At 44.4% G+C, this 23,683-nt stretch overlaps 1 protein-coding gene across 3 annotated transcripts in view; it reads left to right on the top strand.

Annotated features, from left to right (window-relative positions):
• The first annotated feature begins 11,217 nt into the window (after positions 1-11,217).
• Positions 11,218-23,683, top strand: part of ryr2a (ryanodine receptor 2a (cardiac)) — a 723,597-nt gene continuing 711,131 nt past the window's right edge. For all 3 annotated transcript variants that reach the window (XM_034193918.1, XM_034193917.1, XM_034193919.1), the window contains exons 1-2: positions 11,218-11,331; positions 19,230-19,334. In XM_034193918.1, coding sequence (XP_034049809.1) covers positions 19,302-19,334 — 33 coding nt within the window. In that variant the 5' untranslated portion in view covers positions 11,218-11,331; positions 19,230-19,301. The remainder of the gene's footprint in view (positions 11,332-19,229; positions 19,335-23,683) is intronic.

Raw genomic sequence — 23,683 nt, 5'->3', positions numbered from 1 at the left:
AACAACAAATATTGTCACATTTTCATATTGTGAGCTCTTGTGTCTTGAATTTTGACCTGAAACACATCAATATTTGCTCTATGTACATTATAAATCTTGTAGAATCTATATTATAGTAGCCAAGTGGCCTCTGTGTGTGTGTGCAGCTTCGATCACACAGAAACCGGGGAGAGCTGACATTTGCTGTTTGGTATGCTTATGAATTATGGGTCAAGGATGAACACTGTGAAAATGGAAAGTTGATAGGACAAATATTTTTGGAGAAATCAGCAAATTTATCTAACCAGTAAACAATGGACATTTTGCTGCAATGCACCATGGGAGTTTGTGGTTTGCGGGTTTTAAATGTTGTTATTATGGTTCATGTTAATTTAACAGTGTTGTTGATTTATTGTGTTTTTGTAGTTCAGTTGGTTTAGTCAGTTTAATTAATTTGCTGTTACCATGAGTGAGATACTGTAAGTGTCATGTTGCCAGTACCATGAATGTGTGTCTTTTGCCACATCTCTGTTTCTGCATGTCTAAAAACAGAACCACCTGCTTGATGCAGAATGCGTAAAAGACAAAAACCTCTCTGTGTGTGCGTGCGTCTGACTTTGATCAAGGACAAACTGTGGACAGCTGACATATGCTGTTTGGTATGCTTATGCCTTTTGGGTCAGCGATGAACGCCGCCAAAACGGAACGCTGATAGGACTAATATTTTTGGAGAAGCTACAGATGTTGCTAACTACTTTCTGGAGTCACACGCGATTCCAGCAGGGTGTGGTAAATCATCCTTATATTAAAAGCGTGTGTGTACATGTGTGATTTTTTTTTTTTAAAGTTCAATTTAAGTAAGTACGTAATATAATTATAAATATGTTAAAAATACATGGATGATACAAGAAAGTGAAAATTATTTCCATTGTGGTCCATTTAAAAATCAAATGACAAAATAGAAGTATTAATAAAATAAAATAATAATAATACAGATAATAATGATAGTAATAATAATAGTGTATATATGATGACAAGAACCTAAACAATTTATAAATATAAATACATTGAAACAGTAAATTAACACAATTACATAATTACCAGGAAACAAACGGGTAGACAAGCTTTGCTTAATTTATTACCACCCTTGAAAAATGTCAGTTACCTATTTCATAAACACGACCCAGTCTAGAGCCTGTGGATCCCCACAGGCAACATGCTAGTAAAAATGTAATATTCTATTGACTTTACTTAGAACCCAGTGTGGTAGTGTGGTTTGGGTCGGAGCTGGTTGTTTTTATTTCCAGATCCACCTTCAGAACCGATGAGACCTGCCTCAGTGAATCTTTTAATTTATCTGTCAAAGTGGTCAAGTCCACCCTAAACCGACTGGAAGCTCTGTGCACGAGTGTGCAAATGCCGTTCTCTGTTGTTAATGGTGAGGGTGATGCTGTTGGAACGTTTCAGTGATGTCTTCGAGATGTTCACATGCATTTCAGCTTCTTGCAGCACACACACTGAACAGTGTGCAGCGGACAAGTGGACAGCACCTCATACACAACACAAGATGTGTGTGATGTCATGTGACTGTGCACAGTAAATTTTGCAAAGTAAAATATACTCTGCAAAATTTACTGTGTGGCAGGATGACTCATGCTCACTGATCCATTTGTGAAGGTTCATGATGTCACCCAGGAGGCGATGACGTGACACGAACCTTTAGCATTGCCATGCGTGGTTTGGAATCTTTAATACTCTGTGGTTATGACGGCTAAGACCAAGCTTTACTAAATTCTAAATAACTTTTTAATGATATGAGGTAGGAACCTACTTTTTTGGTGAAAAGTTAACTCTGCGGACTTTTGAGCCAGCCATCGGCCATCTTTGTACTCCTCATTGAAGCTGTGTGATGACGTGCGCAATGTGAGTGTCCAATCGGAATTGGTTCACCGTCACATGGTTTTCCAAAATCCAATCGTAGGGCAGATTTACCTCACGTGAAAAGCCAAAGATTGTTTTCAGGAGTGATGTGTTCCTAGTTGGCCCATTTGAATAGCCCCCTGGGTGCTCCAAAGAGTACATACTTTTAGTACATACTCAGTGCGCCCTGCGCCATTACGCACAGCGATCAGTGAAGCCCACGGAGCAGACGGCGAGCCTCTGATGACAATCTCACGTGCTCAAACAAAGAGTGTGTAACTATCAGGATTGCTCCACTAGTTTGCATGTGAATGTTACTGGATAACTCTGTTGCTTTCTCTGCGTAAAGCACTGTTTACCATATCAATGGACAAAAAAATGCATAGACCATTTTGTATATACGAGGTCTGTTAGAAAGGTATCGGACCTTTTTATTTTTTTACAAAACCCTGATGGATTTGAATCACGTGTGCTTGCATGAGCCAACCTTGAACCTTCGTGCGCATGCATGAACTTTTTCACGCCTGTCAATTGCGTCATTTTCTGGTAAGCAGCCTTTGTGTGAGGACATGTGTAGTGCTCTCTGCGGATTTTCATTTCAAGGAAGAAGACGGAACGACTGGAGCAGCGTCACGTCAAATTTTGCCAGAAACTGGGCGACAGCCAGGTGGAAACCATTCGGATGATTCAGACGGCTTTCGGTGACGATCCTATGGGCATCACACAGATTAAGGAGCGGTACAACCGGTTTAAAGACGTCCGCACAACGGTGGAGAGCGAGTCACGCTCCGGTCGGCCATCAACACGCTGAAATGACCAGATCATTTCCAAAGTGAATGCTGTGGTGATGCAGGACCATCGTGTGACTATCCGAGAAATTGCAGAAGAGGTGGACATCAGCACTTTTTTGGCACATTCCACTGTGATAGAAGATTTGGCCATGAAAAGAGCGGCGGTGAAATTCATGCTGCTGCTGACGGCGGCGCAAAAGCACCTTCGTGTTGAAGTCTCACAGGACATGCTGTGACATGCCCACCTCTTCCACAATTTCTCAGATAGTCACACGACTGAAAATCCACCAAAAGCCATCCGAATGGTTTCCACCTGGGTGTCGCCCAGTTTCTGGCAAAATTTGATGCGGTGCTGCTCCAGTCGTTCTGTCTTTTTCCTTGAAATGAAAATCCGCCGAGAGCGCTGCACATGTCCTCACACAAAGGCTGCTTACCAGAAAATTATGCAATCGACAGGCGTGAAAAAGTTCACACATGCGCACGAAGGTTCAAGGTTTGCTCATGCAAGCACACATGATTCAAATCCATCAGGTTTTTGCAAAAAATAAAAAGGTCAGATACTTTTCTAACAGACCTTGTATTATTCAAAATGTGCATTTGTGTTTATTGTTTGTACCTTTTTGTTGTACAGTCTTTCACACAAGACCTCAAATTACCTTTATAAAGTGTCAAAACAGTTCTTTATTATAGTTTGCTGTATGTTATGAATAAATGTGTGTGGAAAATTATTTTTTGCTTTATTTTTTCTTTGCCTAGTTTTGATTGTAAACCTTTATTACACTTATAAAACACAACAAAAACATATATATTCTGAAAGCACAGGTTGTCCTGAAAAAAAGACACATAAAACTTGATTGTGGGATGCAGGGAGAGCTGTTAACAGCAATAATAAAATATTTATGCCAGGCGAGTGAACTGTCCAAAAAATGCCCTTGGACCCCAGAGGGTTAAAAGAAGGACAACACTTTTAGTGCATGTTGGTGTACACTCACTGATGGCTGTCCTTACGCATTTCTTTGTTATACAATTAGTTCAAACAACAGTTATTTTGGTTATTGTTTGTTATAAAACCATCTTTATTTTTTCTACATTGAAATTATGCACTAAATTACTCAAATAGTTTTTCTGTTTGCTCGTCATGCATTCCTGGGTTTGTTCAGTTTGTTTTTGGGTTGTATGGTGCCACACTCACCTCTGTATTTGTATCTCCATATTCTTTGTTTCCTGTGATCACCATCTCATGCCTTTTGTTTCTGCATCACTACATGCTCATCCGTTTCATTTTCCATCCGTGTTATGTTTCCCATGGAGCACTGCACAGGTTTCTCCTCTGGGTTTTAGTTTCTCGTTTTTCTCGTGTTTCATATATATATTAGTTATTTCAAACAGGTTATGTCAACAGGACATTGAAACCATGTGTTCCAAAAGCAGTATCCATAAAAAGCTGAGTCTTTGACAAGCAAAGATGGGCAGAGGATCTCCAGTATAACAAATGCTGTTGTCCATTTGGCTGCTTGTTTGGGGTCGCCACAGTGGATACACCCAGATCTGCATTGGATGTCCTTTACGCTGGATGTCCTTCCTGATTCAAGTCCAGTTTTACCTGAGAAACACACACAGCCGCTGGTGTTCCAAAGAGGTCTAACCAGATCATGCAGTGCTTGCTTCTGAGATCTGACGGGATCAGGCTGACACAGAGCAGACCGGATCTCCATTATATCAAACACTTGAGAAAATTATTGAAAAGTTTCAAAACAATGTTCCTCAGAAAGACTGTGGAAGGTATTTTCACATTTCTCCTTCTACAGTGCTTAATATCATCAAACAATTCAAGGAATCTGGAGGGATTTCACTGCATAAAGGACACAAGACTGAAACCCCCCGTGATGTCTGATCCTTCCGTCTGCAGCTGCCCCCGTCAGTGCATTTTCTTCAATTCATGAACATTTGTACATTTAATTGCTGCTGTATAAGCGTGATGTGGTATCACACCTCTCACGTGGTCACACTGTGTTGGTGCACGTGCACATAACTGTCGCCTCAGGATCTTACGGAATCCGTACACAGGAGATGATGGACTAAATGATAGCAGTGTTGAAGTTCACCATCATTGTTTTTGGCAGGCTGGTCTTCCTTATCTGCTGCAGAAAGTACATCCTCTGTTTTGCTCTCTTGATAAGAGAGTTCATGTTCAGCTCCCACTTGAGGTCCTGGGTGATGGTGATCCCCAGGTAACTGAAGGACTCCATGATGGTGACTGGAGAGTCACACTGGGTGATGGGGTTGAGGACTGGGTTCTTTCTGAAGTCAACAACCATCTCCGCTGTCTTGAGGGCATTGAGCTCCAGATTGTTCTGTTTGCACCAGGACACCAGGTGATCCATATCCTGTCTGTAGGCAGACTCGTCCACATCAGAGATGAGTCTGATGAGGGTTGTATCTTCTGCGACCTCCAGGAGCTTTACAGACTGGTGAATGGAAGTGTAGTTGTTGGTGTACAGGGAGAAGAGTAGAAGGGAAAGAATGCAGCCTTGGGGAGATCCAGTACTGATGGATCGTGTGTTGGAGACGTGCTCTCCCCCCAGCTTCACATGATGCCTCCTGTTGGACAGGAAGTCAGTGATCCACCTGCAGGTGGAGTTGGGCACGCCAAGCTGAGAGAGCTTGTCTTGCAGCAGGGCCGGGATGATCCTATCCAAAGCAGAGCTGTAGTCCACAATCAGAATCCTGGCAAAGGTTCCTGGGGAGTCCAGATGCTGAAGCATGAGGTGGAGGGCCATGTTGACAGTGCCATCTACTGACCTGTTGGCTCTGTAGGTGAACTGCAGGGGATCCAGGTGAGGGTCAAAGATGGCCTTGAGGTGTGAGGACAAGCTGCTTGAAAGTCTTCATCACCACAGAGGTCAGGGTCACGGGTCTGTAGTCATTAGGTCCTGAAGTTCTTTGGGAATGGGGATGATGGTGGAGGCCTTGAACCATGCTGGCACCTGGCATGTCTCCAGTGAGGTGGTGTAGATGTCTGTGAACGCTGGGGACAATTGGTCTCCACAGTTTGCTAGTTCGCATACTAACATCTCTGTAAGATGTCTTATAAATCACCTCAGAGGTGTTATCTGGTTTAAAAACTATTTCTCTATGTATCCTCCCTAGGAGGATCCAGAATCTGGATTCGGAGCTGAATTGCCTTCAAGATTTAGTGGAGTCTTCCAAGGCCTAATATGTATCCGTGGTGAAAATTTGGTGAGAATCCGTCAAGTAGTTTTGACGTAACCCTTCAAAGCCTATATAAAGTGAATCTTGGTCCAGAATCCAAATACGGATCCAGATTATCTCCAAAAATCAGTGGAGTCTTCAATGACCTAATATCTATCTGTGGTGCCAATTTGGTGAGAATCCATCAAGTAGTTTTGACGTAATCCTTCAAAGCATATATAAAGTGAAATCTTGATCCAGAATCCAGATCATCTCCAAAATTTAATGTAGTCTTCCATGGCCTAATATGTATCTATGGTGAAAATTTGCAGAGAATACATCAAGTTGTTTTGACGTAATCCTTCACTCTCATCACTCATCTTCAACCGCTTTTCCTGGTTGGGGTCATGGGGGGCAACAGCTCCAGCAGGGGACGCCAGACTTCCCTTTCCCATGCCACATTGACCACCTCTGACTGAGGAATCCCGAGGTGTTCCCAGGCCAGTGTGGAGATATAATCTCTCCACCTAGTCCTGGGTCTTCCCCGGGGTCTCTTCCCAGATGGACGTGCCTGGAAAACCTCCCTTGGGAGGCTCCCAGGAGGCATCCTTACCAGATGCCCGACGCACCTCAGCTGCCTCCTTTCAACACGAAGGAGCAGCGACTCTACTCCGAGCTCCCCACAGATGACTGAACTTCTCACACTATCTCTAAGGGAGACACCAGCCACCCTCCTGAGGAAGCCCATTTTGGCCGCTTGTACCCGTGATCTGGTTCTTTTGGTCATGACCCAACACTCATGACCATAGGTGAGAGTAGGAACAAAGATTGACCAGTAGATCGGGAGCTTAGCCTTTTGGGTCAGTTCCCTTTCATCACAACAGTATGGCAGAGCGAATGCAATATCGTCCCTGCTGCACTGATTCTCCAGCCAATCTCATGCTCCATCATCTCCTCACTTGTGAACAAGACCCCAAGTTACTTGAACTCCTTCACTTGGGGCAAGGCCGTATTCCCTCCCCGGAGTAGGCAGTCCATCGGTTTCCTGCTGAAAACCATGACCTCAGATTTAGAGGTGCTGATCCTCATCCCAGCCGCTTCACACTCAGCTGTGAACTGATCCAGTGAGTGTTGGAGGTCACCGGCCAATGAAGCCGACAGGACCACATCATCCGCAAAAAGCAGTGATAAGACCCTGGGCCCACCAAACCTGAAACACCCCTCCCCCTGACTACGCCTTGATATCCTGTCCATGAATATCACAAACAGGATTGGTGACAAGGCGCAGCCCTGGCGGAGGCCAGCTTCCACCGGAAACGAGTCCTACTTACTGCCAAGCACCCAAACACAGCTCTCGTTTTGCGAGTACAGAGATTGGATGGCCCTGAGAAGGGACCCCCTCACTCCATACTCCCGCAGCACCTCCCACAGTATCTCCCGGGGTACCCGATCATACACCCATGTCCAAGTCCACAAAACACATGCAGACTGGGTGGGCATACTCCCAGGCACCCTCCAGGATCCTAGTGAGAGTAAAGAGCTGGTCAGTTGTTCCACAATCAGGACGGAACCTGCATTGTTCCTCTTCAGTCAGAGGTTCGACTACCGGCCGAACCCTCCTTTCCAGCACACTGGAGTAGACTTTACCAGGGAGGCTGAGTAGTGTGATGCCCCTGTAGCTGGCACACACACTCTCTTTTTAAACATGGGGACCACCACCCCAGTTTGCCACTCCTTAGGCACTGTCCCAGACCTAAACACAATGTTGAAGAGAAGTCTCATCCAAGAGTCATCCTCAGTTGAGGTCAACAGAGTCCCATCCTTACTGTAAACAGCTTGGATGGTTCCCCGTTGTCCCCTCCTGAGGTTCATCAAGGTCTGCTAGAAGCACCTTGGTGCCGACCGAAAGTCCTTCTCCATGGTTGCTCCGAACTCCTCCCACACCTGCTGCTTTGCTTCTCCCACAGCAGAGGATGCTGCCCTTCTGGCCTGTCAGTACCTTGCAACTGCCTCTGGAGTAATCCTTCAAAGTCTATATAAAATGAAAATTGATCCAGAATCCGGATCCAGATCACCTCCAAAATTGAATGGAGTCTTCCATGGCCTAATATGTATCCATGGTGAAAATTTGCAGAGAATACAGCAAGTCATTTTGATGTAATCCTTCAAAGTCTATATAAAATGAAAATTGATCCAGAATCCGGATCCAGATCATCTCCAAAATTTAATGGAGTCTTTCATGGCCTAATATGTATCCGTGGTGAAAATTTGTAAGAGAATACATCATTGTTTTGACGTAATCCTTCAAAGTCAGTAAAACAGACAGACAAATAAAGAAACGCTGATGATTTTATTACGTCCTTGGCGGACGTTTTGTTGTGAAGGTGTCGTAGCACGGACCCACAACAAGGGGCGCAAATGAACGGACAATGAGTAAGCCAAAAAGTAACAATTTAATGTTGTGATAATACACAACTAAATTCACAGAATTTGCACAGTCCATTAACACCAGGTGACGTGTGGGCAGGCTCGAAGATAGAAGACCCCCGACGAGAGAGAAGCCGCGTCCCACACGGCTTCCACCACCAACGGTCTGAAGAACACCGGAGCCGCCAAGTCCCGAGTCCCCAGGTGGCCTCTGTCTTCGGCTGTCGACCCTGGTACTGCTGGCAGAAAGCAGAGATAAGATGTATGAGTGTGAGTCCGCACACTCAGTAATCCACTGTCCAAACACAGTTAGGAGGGAGCACCTCCACCTCCAATCACACACACTCATGCAGCTCCTGGTCAACCACTTATCTGGGTTGGGGTGTGAGGCGAAGCCGTCGCTGTCACACCAAACGCCAATCCTCCAGATAAGGCAACACTCCAGGAAAACGGCTGCAATAGAAGTTCAGGTTATTACACACAAAGTGTTAATCAGCAGAGAAATTACCTTTCCAATGGTAGTTGATTTCTCGGCGGGGAGGTGGAGTTGCAGTCCGGCTTATGTACTGGTGTAGATGAGTGACAGCTGGTGCGATGAGTGACAGCTGTCACTTCCTCTGGGTCTGGCGCCCTCTCGTGCTTGGAGCCCGCACTCCAAGCAGGACGCCCTCTGGTGGTGGTGGGCCAGCAGTACCTCCTCTTCAGCGGCCCACATAACATGTTTACCTCTGTTACATGTGATACACACATCAAAAAGAGTCAAAGTCTCTTTACTTTGTCCTGCATGAGTGGGTCTCTCAAGGTGCCCCATCTGTCCACATTTTTCCATAAAACCCCTAAGAGGTCTGAAGTAACACAGCATCATTCACACCCGTCTCCATCTGCTGAACAGGGATGCTGCAGTCCAAAGACCACCGCAGGGAAAGACCTCCCACTGTGTCCATGTTCTGAGCGCATACAGGATGAAAGACAAAACACTCCATCATCATGTCTTTTCATTTCAGTCGCATAAAACCTCAACACTGTGGGTTCCAGTTCTGACCTGAATGAATTACAAATCATCCATCCATCCATCCATCCATCCACCCAACTATCTGTCCAGTCCTCTGTTTGTTCATAAGTCCTTCTTACTTTCATTTATTCTTCCATTAATTTGTTCAGCCGTCCATCATAAAATAGTAATAAATTTTAAATCTCCATAATTTCATCTTATTTTCTTTTCACTTTGGAGGCTGCAGTCTGTGCAGACATCTTACTGGATTGAATCATGACTGAAGTGTGTGTGTGTGTGTGTGTGTGTGTGTGTGTGTGTGTGTGTGTGTGTGTGTGTGTGTGCGCGCTTTGTTCTGAAGTCGGTGAAAAGCAGATTATGTTTGGGTTGTAACATAATCTTGCTTTATGACCTGATAAGCCTCTTTAATCTCCACAAACACGTGTTGCTTGGTGATCATGTGGACGTCATCTGTCATGACGTCCACATGCTGTGTGAGGTGTCCTCTTTTGGTGGGTGGAGAGTGTTGTGTGCGCGCACACACACACACACACACACAGATGAGACAATGGCTGAACATGTGACTCACTAAGTGACTCACAGTGGGAAAGTGTTTATTCACAACATGATGTCCTAAAGAGGATGTTAATTGACTTCAGGGTCATGTGCTCATCTGTGTTTTTTGTGCAGAGTCGGTCTTTGTGATGTCATGAAAGAACAATCTCACAACAGAATCACGACCTCGCCTCTGACACAAAGATCTTTTGGGGATAAATGGTACTCTGTGTGTTCAGCTCTGATTTATGCGCTCTGTGTGTGTGTGTGTGTATGTATGTGTGTGTGTCACTTCCTGTCACCTGTTTATTTTCACTTTGCTTCTTGGTTACTTTGTTTTTCTTGGTTGTGCGTGTACTTTTTTTTTAAAGTGATATTGGTCATTTTACTTTGGCTTGTTGAACAAATCGATGTGCAACAAATATTTAAGGGTTCGATCCCAGAGACCCATCTTTAAAAAATGGGGACTGGAGATTGTGTTCCAATTACAGAGGAATCAGACTTCTCAGCCTCCCTAGGAAATTCTACTCCACAGTATGAGAGAGTAAATTTAGACTGATAGAAGAACCTCAGATTAAGGGAGGAGCAATCTCTAGCTGACAAAAGTAGAATCTGTGCCTGCACTTGTCATCACATCAGACATGTTTCCGGTGGGTATTGAACTCAACCAGGACTGCCCAGTGTCACTAATCCTGTTTGTGATTTTTGAAGACAGGATTTCAAGGCACGGTTAGTGATTGGAAGATGTCCAGTTTGGTGACCTCAGAATTGCATCTTTGCTTTTTGTGGATGATGTGGTTCTGTCGGCTTCATGGTGATTTCTGATGTGCTGGTTTGAGGCAGAGTGTGAAGCGACTGCGATGAGGATCTGCACCTCCAAATCTGAGACCATGGTCCTCTGTAAGAAAAGGGCAGATTGGCCCCTTTTGGATCAGGGGAGCGTTATTGCCCCAAGTAGAGGAGTTTAAGTATCTCTGGGTTTGTTGGAGTGTGAGCTTGACAGACTAGTTGGGGTCTGAGGTCCTACAGAGATGCTTTACCAGACCATTGTGGTGAAGAAAGAGCTGAGCCAGAAGGCTAGGCTCAATTTAATGGTCAGTTACTCTCCTGTCCTCTCCTGGCCGTGAGCTTTGGGTAGTGACAGAAAAAACAAGGTTGCAGATGCCAACGGTGGGAATGAGGTTCCTCTGAAATATTTTGAAAAAGATGTTTGAATTGTAATTTAATGTGTTTGCGGGGTTTGTGTGTGTGTGTGTGTGTGTGTGTGTGTGTGTGTGTGTGTGTGTGTGTGTGTGTGTGTGTGTGTGTGTGTGTGTGTGTGTGTGTGTGTGTGTGTGTGTGTGTGTGTGTGTGTAGGATGATGAGGTGGTCCTGCAGTGTTCAGCTACAGTCCTTAAGGAGCAGCAAAAACTCTGCCTGGCTGCTGAAGGATTTGGAAACAGACTCTGCTTCCTGGAATCCATCTCCAACTCCAAGGTATCGACCCCACCTCCTTCAGGCTTCAGTACTGTATGAACAAAACAATGCAAACAGAACTGATTTATACAGTATTAAACAGCATTATCATCACTAATGATGTTTAAATAGAGAATTTAAAATATACTGAACAAAAATATAAACGCAACACTTTTGTTTTGCTCCCATTTTTCATGAGCTGAACTCAAAGATCTAAAACATTTTCGATTTATACAAAAGACCTATTTCTCTTAAATATTATCTTACATTTTATCGTAAATATTATTCACAAATCTGTGTAAATCTGTGTTAGTGAGCACTTCTCCATTGCTGAGATAATCCATCCCACCTCACACAGATTTAGACAGATTTGTGAGCAATATTTGATATTTTTCAGCTCATGAAAAATGGGAACAAAAAAAAAAAAGTGTTGCATTTATATTCTTGTGCAGTGTGTGTTTAGAATTAAATACAGATTTTGCATAATATTTAATGGAGTTTAGCAAAAAATGAGTTGCACTCTTTACACAAGTCCTGTTTGGTTCTGGTGCGGTAGTCAAGCAGAGCATAAACTGTTTGCAGGAGGGAGTCGCACACAGAAGGACAAACTCAGTTTTTTTCAGATCATGTTTTTTTTTTTACTTAAAGGAGCCTTACCCAGAAGGGTGCAGGAAAGAAAAGAAAAGTCCTAAATGTCGGACCATTAGCAAGTATTGGCTCTTTGACTGAACCTCTGTCCAACTTTGTAGATTACCATATACGGCCATTAGTTGAAAAGCTTCCCTCATACCTGAAAGATACTGGTGATTTTATTATCCAACTTACTGAGGTTGCATGCCCTAATGTTGAGATTATTCTGGCCACAATGGATGTGGTCATTCTTTATACAAACATTCCACACTCATCTGGCTTACTTGCCCTCAGGTGGTTTCTTAACACCAGACCAGTAGATATCCCCCCGACTGATTTGCTGGTTGACATGTCTGAAATTGTTCTAACAAAGAATTATTTCCTTTATGGGATGGAATTCTTTCTTCAGACTCATGGGACAATGATGGGTGCAACGTTTGCACCTGATTATGCAAACTTATTTATGGGTTGGTTTGAACATTAATTTTGGTTTGCTTTTAATTTTGAATTTAGATTAATTTGTGTTGTTGTGAATTATGTGAAGTGCCGTGGGGCGACTTTGTCGTGATTTGGCGCTATATAAATTAATAAATTGAAATTGAACATCAATACGTATATAACAATAATCCCTTTTCATCTTCCATTGTATTCTGGAAAAGATTTATTGATGATGTTTTTCTAATTTGGAAAGGCCCTCTTTTGGACCTCCAAAATTTTGTAAAATACTTGAACAGCTATGTTGAATCAATTGAATTCAATATTGAGTACGATCATCATTAAGTGAACTTTCTAGATACTAAGGTAATGTTTAATAGGGTGGACATTTTCACCAGCCTTTTCACAAAACCCACTGACAGAAATAGTCTGCTACATTATTCAAGTCATCATCCTACCCCCCTCAAACAAGGACTGCCTTATAGCCAGTTCCTTAGAGTATGGCGTATCTGTAAAAGGGACGAGGACTTTCAGGTGGAGGCCCACAAGCTCTTCCAAAAATTCATTGAAAGAGGATATCCTAGAAAGATTCTAGATGAGGCGTTTGCACGAGTCAATGAGCTAAATAGAAATGACCTTCTGTACAATACCAACACAAAAAAACAGAAAACCTTTTCTTGTGTGTTTAACACCACCTATTCACCACTTGGCCACGCTATTGTGATGTGGTTAAAAAACATTGGCATATTTTGTCTGCTGATGACATTGGGAAATACATTTTCAATACACTGCCACTTTTTTCTTTTTCCAGGGCAAAAAACATCCGGGATTGTCTTGTTCATGCAGACACTTATAGAGGGGCCAGCCGTACGGAACGTTTGAATAATGCCACTGTTTTTTTTTTTCCATGTCGCAATTGTGCTGCCTGCTCCAATACTAAAAAGGTAATGTGTTTTTTAGCTTTGTTACAAAAAAGGAATATAGGATCAGAAAATTTATTACATGTAGATCAACTAATGTTGTTTACCTTTTGGTGTGCACTAAATGTGGTATTCAATATGTTGGTAAAACCACCAGACAGTTACGATGCAGGATTAATGAACACAAGAGCGCCATCCGCAGAGAAGATCCCAAATCTGCAATGGCTAGGCATTTTGCTGATGGCAGTCATTCAATTGCAGACTTGGACTTTTGTGGCATTGACTTGATTAATCCAGGCAGACGAGGTGGCAGTACTGACAGATGTTTACTTCAATGTGAATGTAGATATATTTACTACTTGAAAACTCTGTATCCAAATGGAATGAATGAAGAGTTGGATATGTCCTGTTTTTTGTAATCTATTGTGCTTTGTAATGTCTGTAAATAGCAGTTTTTTTGTAACTGGTTTTAGTCTGTGATTGGTATGTGGTTGATTGGCCACTAATTGATGACACCTGATGAACTCTGTAAAAGAATGGCTCCAGTGTCACACCCGGTTTGCACTGAGGAAAGTCCAGGGGGAATGAAACGTTTGCACTTTTCTTTTCTTTTCTTTCCTGCACCCTTCTGGGTAAGGCTCCTTTAAGTAAAAAACAAAACAAAACAAAAAAAAAACATGATCTGAAAAAACTCTGAGTTTGTCCTTCTGTGTGCGAGTCTCTCCTGCAAACAGCATAATATTTAATAAAATGTCCAAACACAACAAAAGGTTTTTATATCGTGAAATAAAAAGTGCAGTGCAGAGAATGAAGCAACACTCTGTGTGTGTTAATTTCAGTTTGTCTGTTCCTTGTTTATATTGCTGGACCAACCACAGTTAGTACATACAAACCCACCATGTGAAACTATTGCATTAAACATGGCACATAGTTCAGAGGCTAAAAGGTCTCTGAGCCAAGATGTGGTCAGATTGGAATTAAACATACTTGAGGTTTTAATCCCACCGAGAACCATTTGACCTCAAAACGGCTCCAACTGTTGTTCCTTCTGCTCAGTGGAGAGGAGGGTTCAGGAGGTGTGGCCAAAGGTGTTTTGGTCCAAAGAGGCTTGAACAAGTCTGACATCTAGTGGTTTAACTGAGTAATCAATCATTTGAAAAAGTTTCTTTTAATTTACACAAGTAAACATGCACAGGTACCTCCATAGAGATCCTCTCTACACGACCAGATGCTTCCCAATGCCATTTTCATCTGTCACGGTGTTTGAGTTTAAAATCAAAACTGAAACAGAAGAAGAGTTCTTCTTAAATGACAAGGTACAGGTCATATTTAAGAACAGCCAGTCAGGTTATCAACAGCCCATGACCACCTGGTCATGGGCTGTTGATAACCTGGCCCTACGTTCACTGCTGTCCTGCTGTCTGCCAGGATTCATTTGTGTAATGCTTCTTCCATTGATGTGCATGTCTGTCTTGCAGGACAGTTTCATTCACACAGAAGACTCACTCATTGATCTGGAAACTTCTAATATTGATGACAAGGAGTCAGTTTTTAATGTAAAATGAAAATTTTACACATGCAAAACATTTTGTGATGACACTTCCAGGGCTCTGTAAAAATGCCTGTTTTTACAAATAAAAAATGGAATATTTTACAAAAGCACATTTATCTGTAAACACCAACGCACGACACACGTCACATTAACGTGTTGGTTTACATAATGAATGACTCAACCAATCAGTGTTTAGCAAAGGCACTTTTACCCAGAATCCTTTGCGATCTGTCTGTGTTTGTTACAAAACCTCAGAATTAGTGCATTATTCAACATAAAAAAAAATGTTATATTTTAACTTTGTACAAATGACAGAATTGACATTAATGGAGTTATTCTATCTGACCGCAGCGTTGTGATCGATAGAGAGCTGGGCTTTATGGCTGCTCTCAGGGTGCCTTTGTGCTGGAAGTTGTGTAATAAACACGAGCTTCCAGCAGGGGCAGGATGTTCAAAGACAAAAGTGTGGTCTCATTGTTTGGGTCTGTTGTTACTTTTAATATTACTAGAAGCTATTGTGGCATTAAAACTTAAATTCAGTTTATTAGTAGTTGCAAATGTACCAGAGACAATATTGGAATTGATCTGTTATCAGTTATCTGTAACTTCCGATACATTTTTGGGTGGTTTATCATTTTATCTTTATCAAAGATAACTTTTCAGTTATCTGAGTATCTGTTATCGAAGTAAATTTTTTGGTTATATATATATGCAGGGGTGGTGGCCAAGTGGTTATTGCACTTGGTTCCCGGTTCAAATCCCACCCCTGCCACATTTCTCCATGTAATGTGGAGTTGTATTAGGACCTCATTCCCTACCCAGAGTAGGCAATCCATCGGTTTCCTGCTGAGAACCATAGCCTCAGATTTAGAGGTGCTGATCCTCATCCCAGCCGCTACAGATTTGGGTGTGAACCAATCAAGCGAACCCAACAGGACCACATCATTGGCAAAAAGCAGTGATGAGATCCTGAGCCCACCAGCCTGGAAACCCTCCTTCCCCGACTACGCCTTGGTATTCTGTCCATGAATATCACAAGTAGGATTGGTGACAAGTCACAGCCCTGGCGGAGGCCAACCCCCACCGGAAACAAGTCCGACTTACTGCTGAGCAGCTGAACACAGCTCTTGCTTTGTGAGTACAGAGATTGGATGGCCCTGGAGGGACCCCCTGACTCCATACTCCCACAGCACTTCCCCCAATTTCTCCCAGGGTACCTGGTCATACACCTTCTCTAAGTCCACAAAACACATGAAGATTGGACTGGCATACTCCCAGGCCCACTCCAGGATCCTTGTGAGAGTGAAGAGCTGGTTGGTTGTTCCACAACCAGGATGAAACCCACATTGTTCCTCTTCAACCTGAGGATCAACTATCGGCCGAACACTCCTTTCCAGTACCATGGGGTAGACTTTACCATGGAGGCTGAGTAGTGTGATGGCCCTGTCATTGGCACACACTATCTGGCCCTCTTTTTAAATATGTAGACCACGACTCCAGTTTGCCACTCCTTAGGCACTGCTCCAGACCTCAACATAATGTTGAAGAGACATCCAAGACAGTTCCTCCACACCCAAAGCCTTCAGCATTTATAAATGGATCTTTGCCATTGCAGAGTTGTTTACTACCTCAGTGACTTCCACCAGGGAAATTGATGATGATCCCCCATTAGCTTCCAGTTCTGCCGCGACTGTAGGTCCAGTCTGAGGCAGGAGTTCCTCAAAGTGTTGCTTCCAGCACCCGATTACCTCCTCAGTTGAGGTCAACAGAGTCCCATCCTTCTTGTAGACAGCTTGGATGGTTCTCCATTTTCCTCTCCAGACGTGCCTCACGGTCCACCAGAAGCACCTTGTTGCTGTCCAAAAGTCCTTCTCCATGGTTACTCTGAAGTCCTGCCACAGCCCCTGCTTTGCCTCCCTCACACCAAAGGCTACTGCCCCTCGGGCCTGTCAGTATCTTGCACTGCCCCAGACTCCTCTGAGATAACACATCCCGGAAGTACTCCTTCTTCAGTCTGACAACTTCCCTGACCACCGGTGTCCACCACAGTGTTCGAGGGTTGCCGCCCCTTGAGGCACCTAAGACCTCCACAGGCCACAGCTCCCCACTACAACTTCAGCAATGGAAGCTTTGAAGATTGCCCATTCTGGTTCAATGCCCCCAACCTCCACAGGGATGCCAGAAAAGCTCTGACAGAGGTGTGAGTTAGATTAGATTAGATTAGATAGAACTTTATTGATCCCCTGGGAAGACTCCCTCAGAGAAATTGAGGATTGAGGAGTTGAAGATCTGTTGAACAGTGGGCTCCTCCAGATGTTCCCAGTTCACCTGTGTTATCTGTTTAGGCTTACCAGGTCTGTCCAAAGTCCTTCCCCACCCTCTGATCCAACCCACCACCAGATGGTGATCAGTTGACAGCTCTGCCCCTCTCTTAAAGGTCTGTGATCAACTGACCCTCTTCAGTTGGGTTTTAGGAAGCAACACAGCACTGCTACTGCTAGAAGCTCTTACTAGAAACTCTACTAAAAAATGGCATTTCCAAACATGCTGTCACTTGGTTTGCAGATTATTTGGCAAGTAGGATATAGTGTGTTCAGATGGCTGGAGTTAGTTCCACCTTCCTTGAGTTCACAAAAGGAAGGTTCAGTCTTAGGACTCATCTGTTCACAATCTAAATAAGTGATTTGTGTGTAAACTTATTAAATGCTTCTTTCCATCTTTGTGCAGATGACACTGTAATTTACTGCTGTTCCAACTCAGTTACGCAGGCATTTGAATTTCTGCAGTCTGCCTTTGATACAGTCCAGATTCATCTGGAGAAATTGAAATTGGTTTTAAATGCTGAACAATCCAAACTAAGATTTTTTCAAGTTCATCCGTTTTATCGGAGAACATACCATTAATCAAAATGGCCCAAGATAAAACTCTTGAGCTACTCACTAGTTATAAGTACCTGGGCTTAATCATTGATGCAGAGCTTTCTTTCAAAGTTCATCTTAAGCATTTTATCTCTAAACTGAGGGTGAAGCTCAGGTTCTTTTGTAGAAACAAGTCATGTTTTTCCCTCAGAGCTTGGAAGTGTGTGATAACAGCTATGTTTCTGCCTGTACTTGATTATGGTGATGATGTGTATTTGTGTGCTTCAAACACTTGTTTGCAGTCCTTGTCTCCATTGTACCACTGCTCTGAGATTCATCACTGGTGGTAGTCGCCTTACCCACCACTGTGAACTGTATGCTAATGCTGGCATACCTTCTTTGGAAGTAAGGTGCTTTACACACTGGATGACTCTGGTTTACAAGGGTCTTATTGGGTCAGTTCCAACCTTACTTATCCACTTTTTTATGGAGAGCTGCAAGCCATTATGCCTTAAGTTCAAATGACATTTTGTATTTCACTGTTCCTTGTGTTCGAACAGAAATGGGAAAGAGAGCTTTCAATTTTGCTGCCCCCTCTGCTTGGAATGCCCTCCAATTGGAACTAAAACTGCCAGAACTGGTTTCACTGCCAACTTTCCATTCTATCTTAAATAAACCGACAATGAAAATCCTTTGAGCAGTGTATGTGTCTTAAACCTTGAATTGTTACCGGTTTAGAACCTACATTGTTACTGCAAAAAAACAAAAACATTTTTTTGTTGTGTTTGTTCATTTGCTTGTACTTTGTATATTCTTCTGTTGTGTTAGTCCTGTTGTTTGTTTTGTCTCGTATGTCGTATGTCAGCCTTTCTTGGCCTGGTCACCCTTGTGAAAGAGGTCTCAATCTCAATTCTTAATCTCAACATCTGGTTAAATAAAGGGTTAATAAAAATAAATCAATAATAATAATAATAATAGTAATTAAATAATAATTTCTTTCCATGTGTGTGATACAGACTCTCTTAAAATGTAAAACTGATTTTCTCACTCCTGGAGTAATGAAGTAAGTCCTGATAGACCCCTCTGCCTGATGGTGCCGGTGCTGAGTTTTGGTTTCTGTGGCATGAAGCAGGCAAGATTCCATGACTTTCCCTGAAGGGACACCAGTCCATCACAGGTTGCGTCCAAGCCAAGTCTGGTACCTGTTTCACAGCTTGGTGGACTGAATGTCTTGTCCAAGGAGACAGACAGGTGTTATGAGCTGGATTAAACCCCAGGCCTACATATTGGCAGGCCAGTTCTTTATCCACTAAGCTACCTGCTCCATGATACCTGCTCGCTCCTAAAGGAAGGAACATTGAAGTTAAAGTTGTCTGACAGGTGGACACACGTAACCTTGTTCTCAGTCACAGGTGGCTGAGGACAAAGAATCTGTCAGACGACTTCCCTTCAGAAATTCTGTGTAATGACAGCGATCGAACTGACAGACACACAAAGTCACATGACCTGTTCCTATTCTTCCAGAATGTCCCTCCAGATCTGTCCATCTGCACCTTTGTATTGGAGCAGTCGCTTTCGGTGCGAGCTCTTCAGGAGATGCTGGCCAACACGGAGCACAAAGCTGACGGGGTGAGTCCACAGAGACACATGCACATGCACACTGGGCTCTGAGAAATCATATTGAGTGCACAGTGTCAGAGAGACAGTGTTATGTGTCGGACGCAGCTCGGAGAACCGACCAGCGTTTGAAGGACCCAGTATGAAATAAGCAGAGCACGGTACAAAGGCTAACTGAATTTAATACATAACAGTGAAAATGTAATAACAGAAAGGTGCGGCCTGGCGTGGTGCGCTCCCAGCAGCGCTAACGGTCCGGAGACAGAAGCTGTTTCGGACCCAAGGACCCCGCCGACACCCCCCAGGTGGCCGCAACAACCGAGTCTGTGAAAGAAGGAACCATTATGTGAGTCCACACTCTACACACAGAACACTTAAAGGTGTACAAACAGCAAACACTTCCTGGCTTGATTACTGATCAGCTTCCCAACCTGCAGGCATGGAACATCCCGTTCACAAAACTCCACCGCAGTGGAAGCTGATACATGACTAACATACAGCTCAATACAATAAGGTGTGAGGGACACCACATTTACTGACTGTATAACTGTTAGTCACAAAATCCAACGTACCTCAGGAAGTGTGCTGACGAGCGTGAGACCTCACCCCCTCCTCTTTCACAGACCGTGCATCAAACCTGGACATTCTCAGCGTCCGCTGCTGATGAGATGGCTCCCAAGACGACGATCTCACCCGTCTGGTCACAAGGTCGAGTCTCTGGCAAATACACACTGTGCACTCCAGTCTTAAATGCCAACATGCTCCAATCCATCCAGATGCACCTCAGCTGTGAGTCCTGACGAGTCGCAGGTGATCAGGGTGAGGTCCTGACAGCCTCAGCAACACAGCCACTCAGTCCCAAATGCACGCCACCTGGGAGGAAAACAAAAAGACAAACAAACCGGCAGCCAGGCCCCCCCAGCCATATAACAGTACCCCACCCTCACGGGAAGCCTCCCGGCGACCACACACACCTGGCCCAGGAGAAACACCCCCCCTCCAGGGACCATGGCTGGAAACCGCGTCTGCGTTCGTCCTCCAACAGACTGGTTGAACTGGCTGCATCTTTGCCCTTGTTTGACAGTCTCAGCACAGGTGTGGCCAGGAGTTCCTACACCTGTGCGGTCAGCCTTTAACCAAACATGTGTGATTAGTCAGAAAACAAAACAACCAAAACATCCCCCCCGCCCCAGGGGACCGTCCCATCAAACCCCAGGGAAGGGGAGAAAGGAAAAACAACCCAACCCAAGCCCACAAACAAAAACACTAAAACACCCCCCCCCCCCCCCCCCCCCCCCCCCCCCCCCCCGAGGACCGTTCCATCAAACCCCAGGGAAGGGGAGAAAAGAAAAACAATCCAAATTTAAGCTCACAAACAAATGCCAAAATACCCCCCCCCCTCCTCCCACCCAAACGACACGTAGGGACCAACACCCCCCAGAGGGCCACCCGCCAGCTCCAGGAGTAATAACCACGGCCGAGGTCCCTCTGGGATCCAACGTCACCCACGGGGACCACCAGCGCCCCCCAGAGGACCACTCGTCAACCCCAGGAGACGCCTCCCCGCATGACTAATGGACCCAGCCCCGGCCGTCCACGGCTAGATGGACCCAACGCCCGTTCCCCCCCAGAGGACACCACAGTCAAACCCTGAGGGCGGAAACTGGGGGAGGGAAAACAAAAAAAAACCCAAACCCCCCCCCCCCCTCCCCTCCCGGGTGCAGAGGCTACCTGGGAAACGCCCAGCACAACCTAACTGCACCCCTCCAGCAATGCCGACACTACGGCACACCCGGCTGGAGTCAGAGGAGAAGAGAGGGCATAACAAAAAACAAAGAGAAAAAACAACCCAAAGACCACCCCATCACCCCCCAGGGGACCGTACCATCCAACCCTGGGGATGTGAAACAAAAAGAAACAAAGGAAAAAAAAAAAAAATCAGACCAACACACAGTTGTTTGGGTCCCTGTTCTCTTTGTGTTTTTTTTGTTTTTTGCAAAGGCTACAGGGTCACACCCCCAGACAAATAGTGGACAACAAAAAAGAAAAGCCCACACAAAAACCAACTCAAAAAACACCCACACAAAATGAACTAACACAACACAAATCAGTGAGTTATACCGTCAAGCTCAACCAAATGGAACACACCTGTTCCCACTCAAGAGCTTGACGGTAACGTGATTCAGTCACCACAAGGGGGAACCAGAGTGCTAAAAATGAAAAAACCCCTTGGGCGACAGAAAAAAACAAACGAGCTGCTTTGTGTGCGCAGCTGAGTGCAACACACAACCAAAATGTGCTCAACTAAATAACGCCGGAGCTGATACAACAGACGCAGTCGTTACCTTTATCCGGGGAAACGGGGCTACGACTGTAACACAGGAAGCCCAGCGACCCGTGCTAACAGAGCTCCGCCGTGCGCGTGAACCCATTACAAACGCACTCTTGCAGCTCCCGTTTACACCTCCCATCCGGTCGGAGTGTGACGCGAAGCCGTCGCCAGTCACACTCCACCACGATCCACGGATGAGGCACAACACAGGAACACGGCTGCAAGAGAGCACAAATTAGTATCCAGTAATGGGTCTCAAACACGCACCTTCCGGGCGGAGAGCCCCGCAACTGATCCGGATAACCACTGAACGTCTGCTGCCGCCTTCCCGGCGCGTTACCGTCTCTGCTAACGCTGGGTCCGTGATGTTTGACCAGAGACTACTGTTATGTGTCGGACGCAGCTCGGAGAACCGACCAGCGTTTGAAGGACCCAGTATGAAATAAGCAGAGCACGGTACAAAGGCTAACTGAATTTAATACATAACAGTGAAAATGTAATAACAGAAAGGTGCGGCCTGGCGTGGTGCGCTCCCAGCAGCGCTAACGGTCCGGAGCCAGAAGCTGTTTCGGACCCAAGGACCCCGCCGACACCCCCCAGGTGGCCGCAACAACCGAGTCTGTGAAAGAAGGAACCATTATGTGAGTCCACACTCTACACACAGAACACTTAAAGGTGTACAAACAGCAAACACTTCCTGGCTTGATTACTGATCAGCTTCCCAACCTGCAGGCATGGAACATCCCGTTCACAAAACTCCACCGCAGTGGAAGCTGATACATGACTAACATACAGCTCAATACAATAAGGTGTGAGGGACACCACATTTACTGACTGTATAACTGTTAGTCACAAAATCCAACGTACCTCAGGAAGTGTGCTGACGAGCGTGAGACCTCACCCCCTCCTCTTTCACAGACCGTGCATCAAACCTGGACATTCTCAGCGTCCGCTGCTGATGAGATGGCTCCCAAGACGACGATCTCACCCGTCTGGTCACAAGGTCGAGTCTCTGGCAAATACACACTGTGCACTCCAGTCTTAAATGCCAACATGCTCCAATCCATCCAGATGCACCTCAGCTGTGAGTCCTGACGAGTCGCAGGTGATCAGGGTGAGGTCCTGACAGCCTCAGCAACACAGCCACTCAGTCCCAAATGCACGCCACCTGGGAGGAAAACAAAAAGACAAACAAACCGGCAGCCAGGCCCCCCCAGCCATATAACAGACAGAGAGACAACACAGCAGGTAGTTAGCAAAGATAAATATCTCACACACAAAAAGTGGTACTGTAGTTATCAAATATTCTCACACAAATAAAGTGGTAGTTATCAAATGTTCTCATGTACAAAAAGAGGTAGTTATCAAATGTTCTCACACAAATAAAGTGGTAGTGATCAAATGTTGACATGTACAAAAGAGGTAGTTATCACAGATTCTCACACAAATAAAGAGGTAGTTATCAGATGTTCTCACACACAAAAGAGGTAGTTATCAGATGTTCTCACACAAATAAAGTGGTAGTGATCGAATGTTCTCACACACAAAAGAGGTAATCAAATGTTCTCATGTACAAAAAGAGGTAGTTATCAAATATTCTCACACAAATAAAGAGGTAGCTATCAAATGTTCTCATGTACAAAAGTAGGTAGTTGTCAAATATTCTCACACAAATAAAGAGGTAGTGATCAAATGTTCTCATGTACAAAAATAGGTAGTTATCACATATTCTCACACAAATAAAGAGGTAGTTATCAAATGTTCTCATGTACAAAAAGAGGTAGTTATCACATATTCTCACACAAATAAAGAGGTAGTTATCACATAATCTCACACAAATTAAGTGGTAGTGATCAAATGTTCTCACACAAATAAAGAGGTAGCTATCAAATATTCTCACACAAATGAAGTGGTAGTGATCAAATATTATCACACAAATAAAGAGGTAGTGATCACATATTATTACACAAATAAAGAGGTAGCTATCAGATATTCTCACACAAATAAAGAGGTAGCTATCAAATGTTCT

The sequence above is a fragment of the Thalassophryne amazonica genome, chromosome 18 (genome assembly GCF_902500255.1).
Source record: "Thalassophryne amazonica chromosome 18, fThaAma1.1, whole genome shotgun sequence".
Lineage (NCBI taxonomy): Eukaryota > Metazoa > Chordata > Actinopteri > Batrachoidiformes > Batrachoididae > Thalassophryne > Thalassophryne amazonica.
This window is presented reverse-complemented; position numbering and strand designations above follow the sequence as displayed.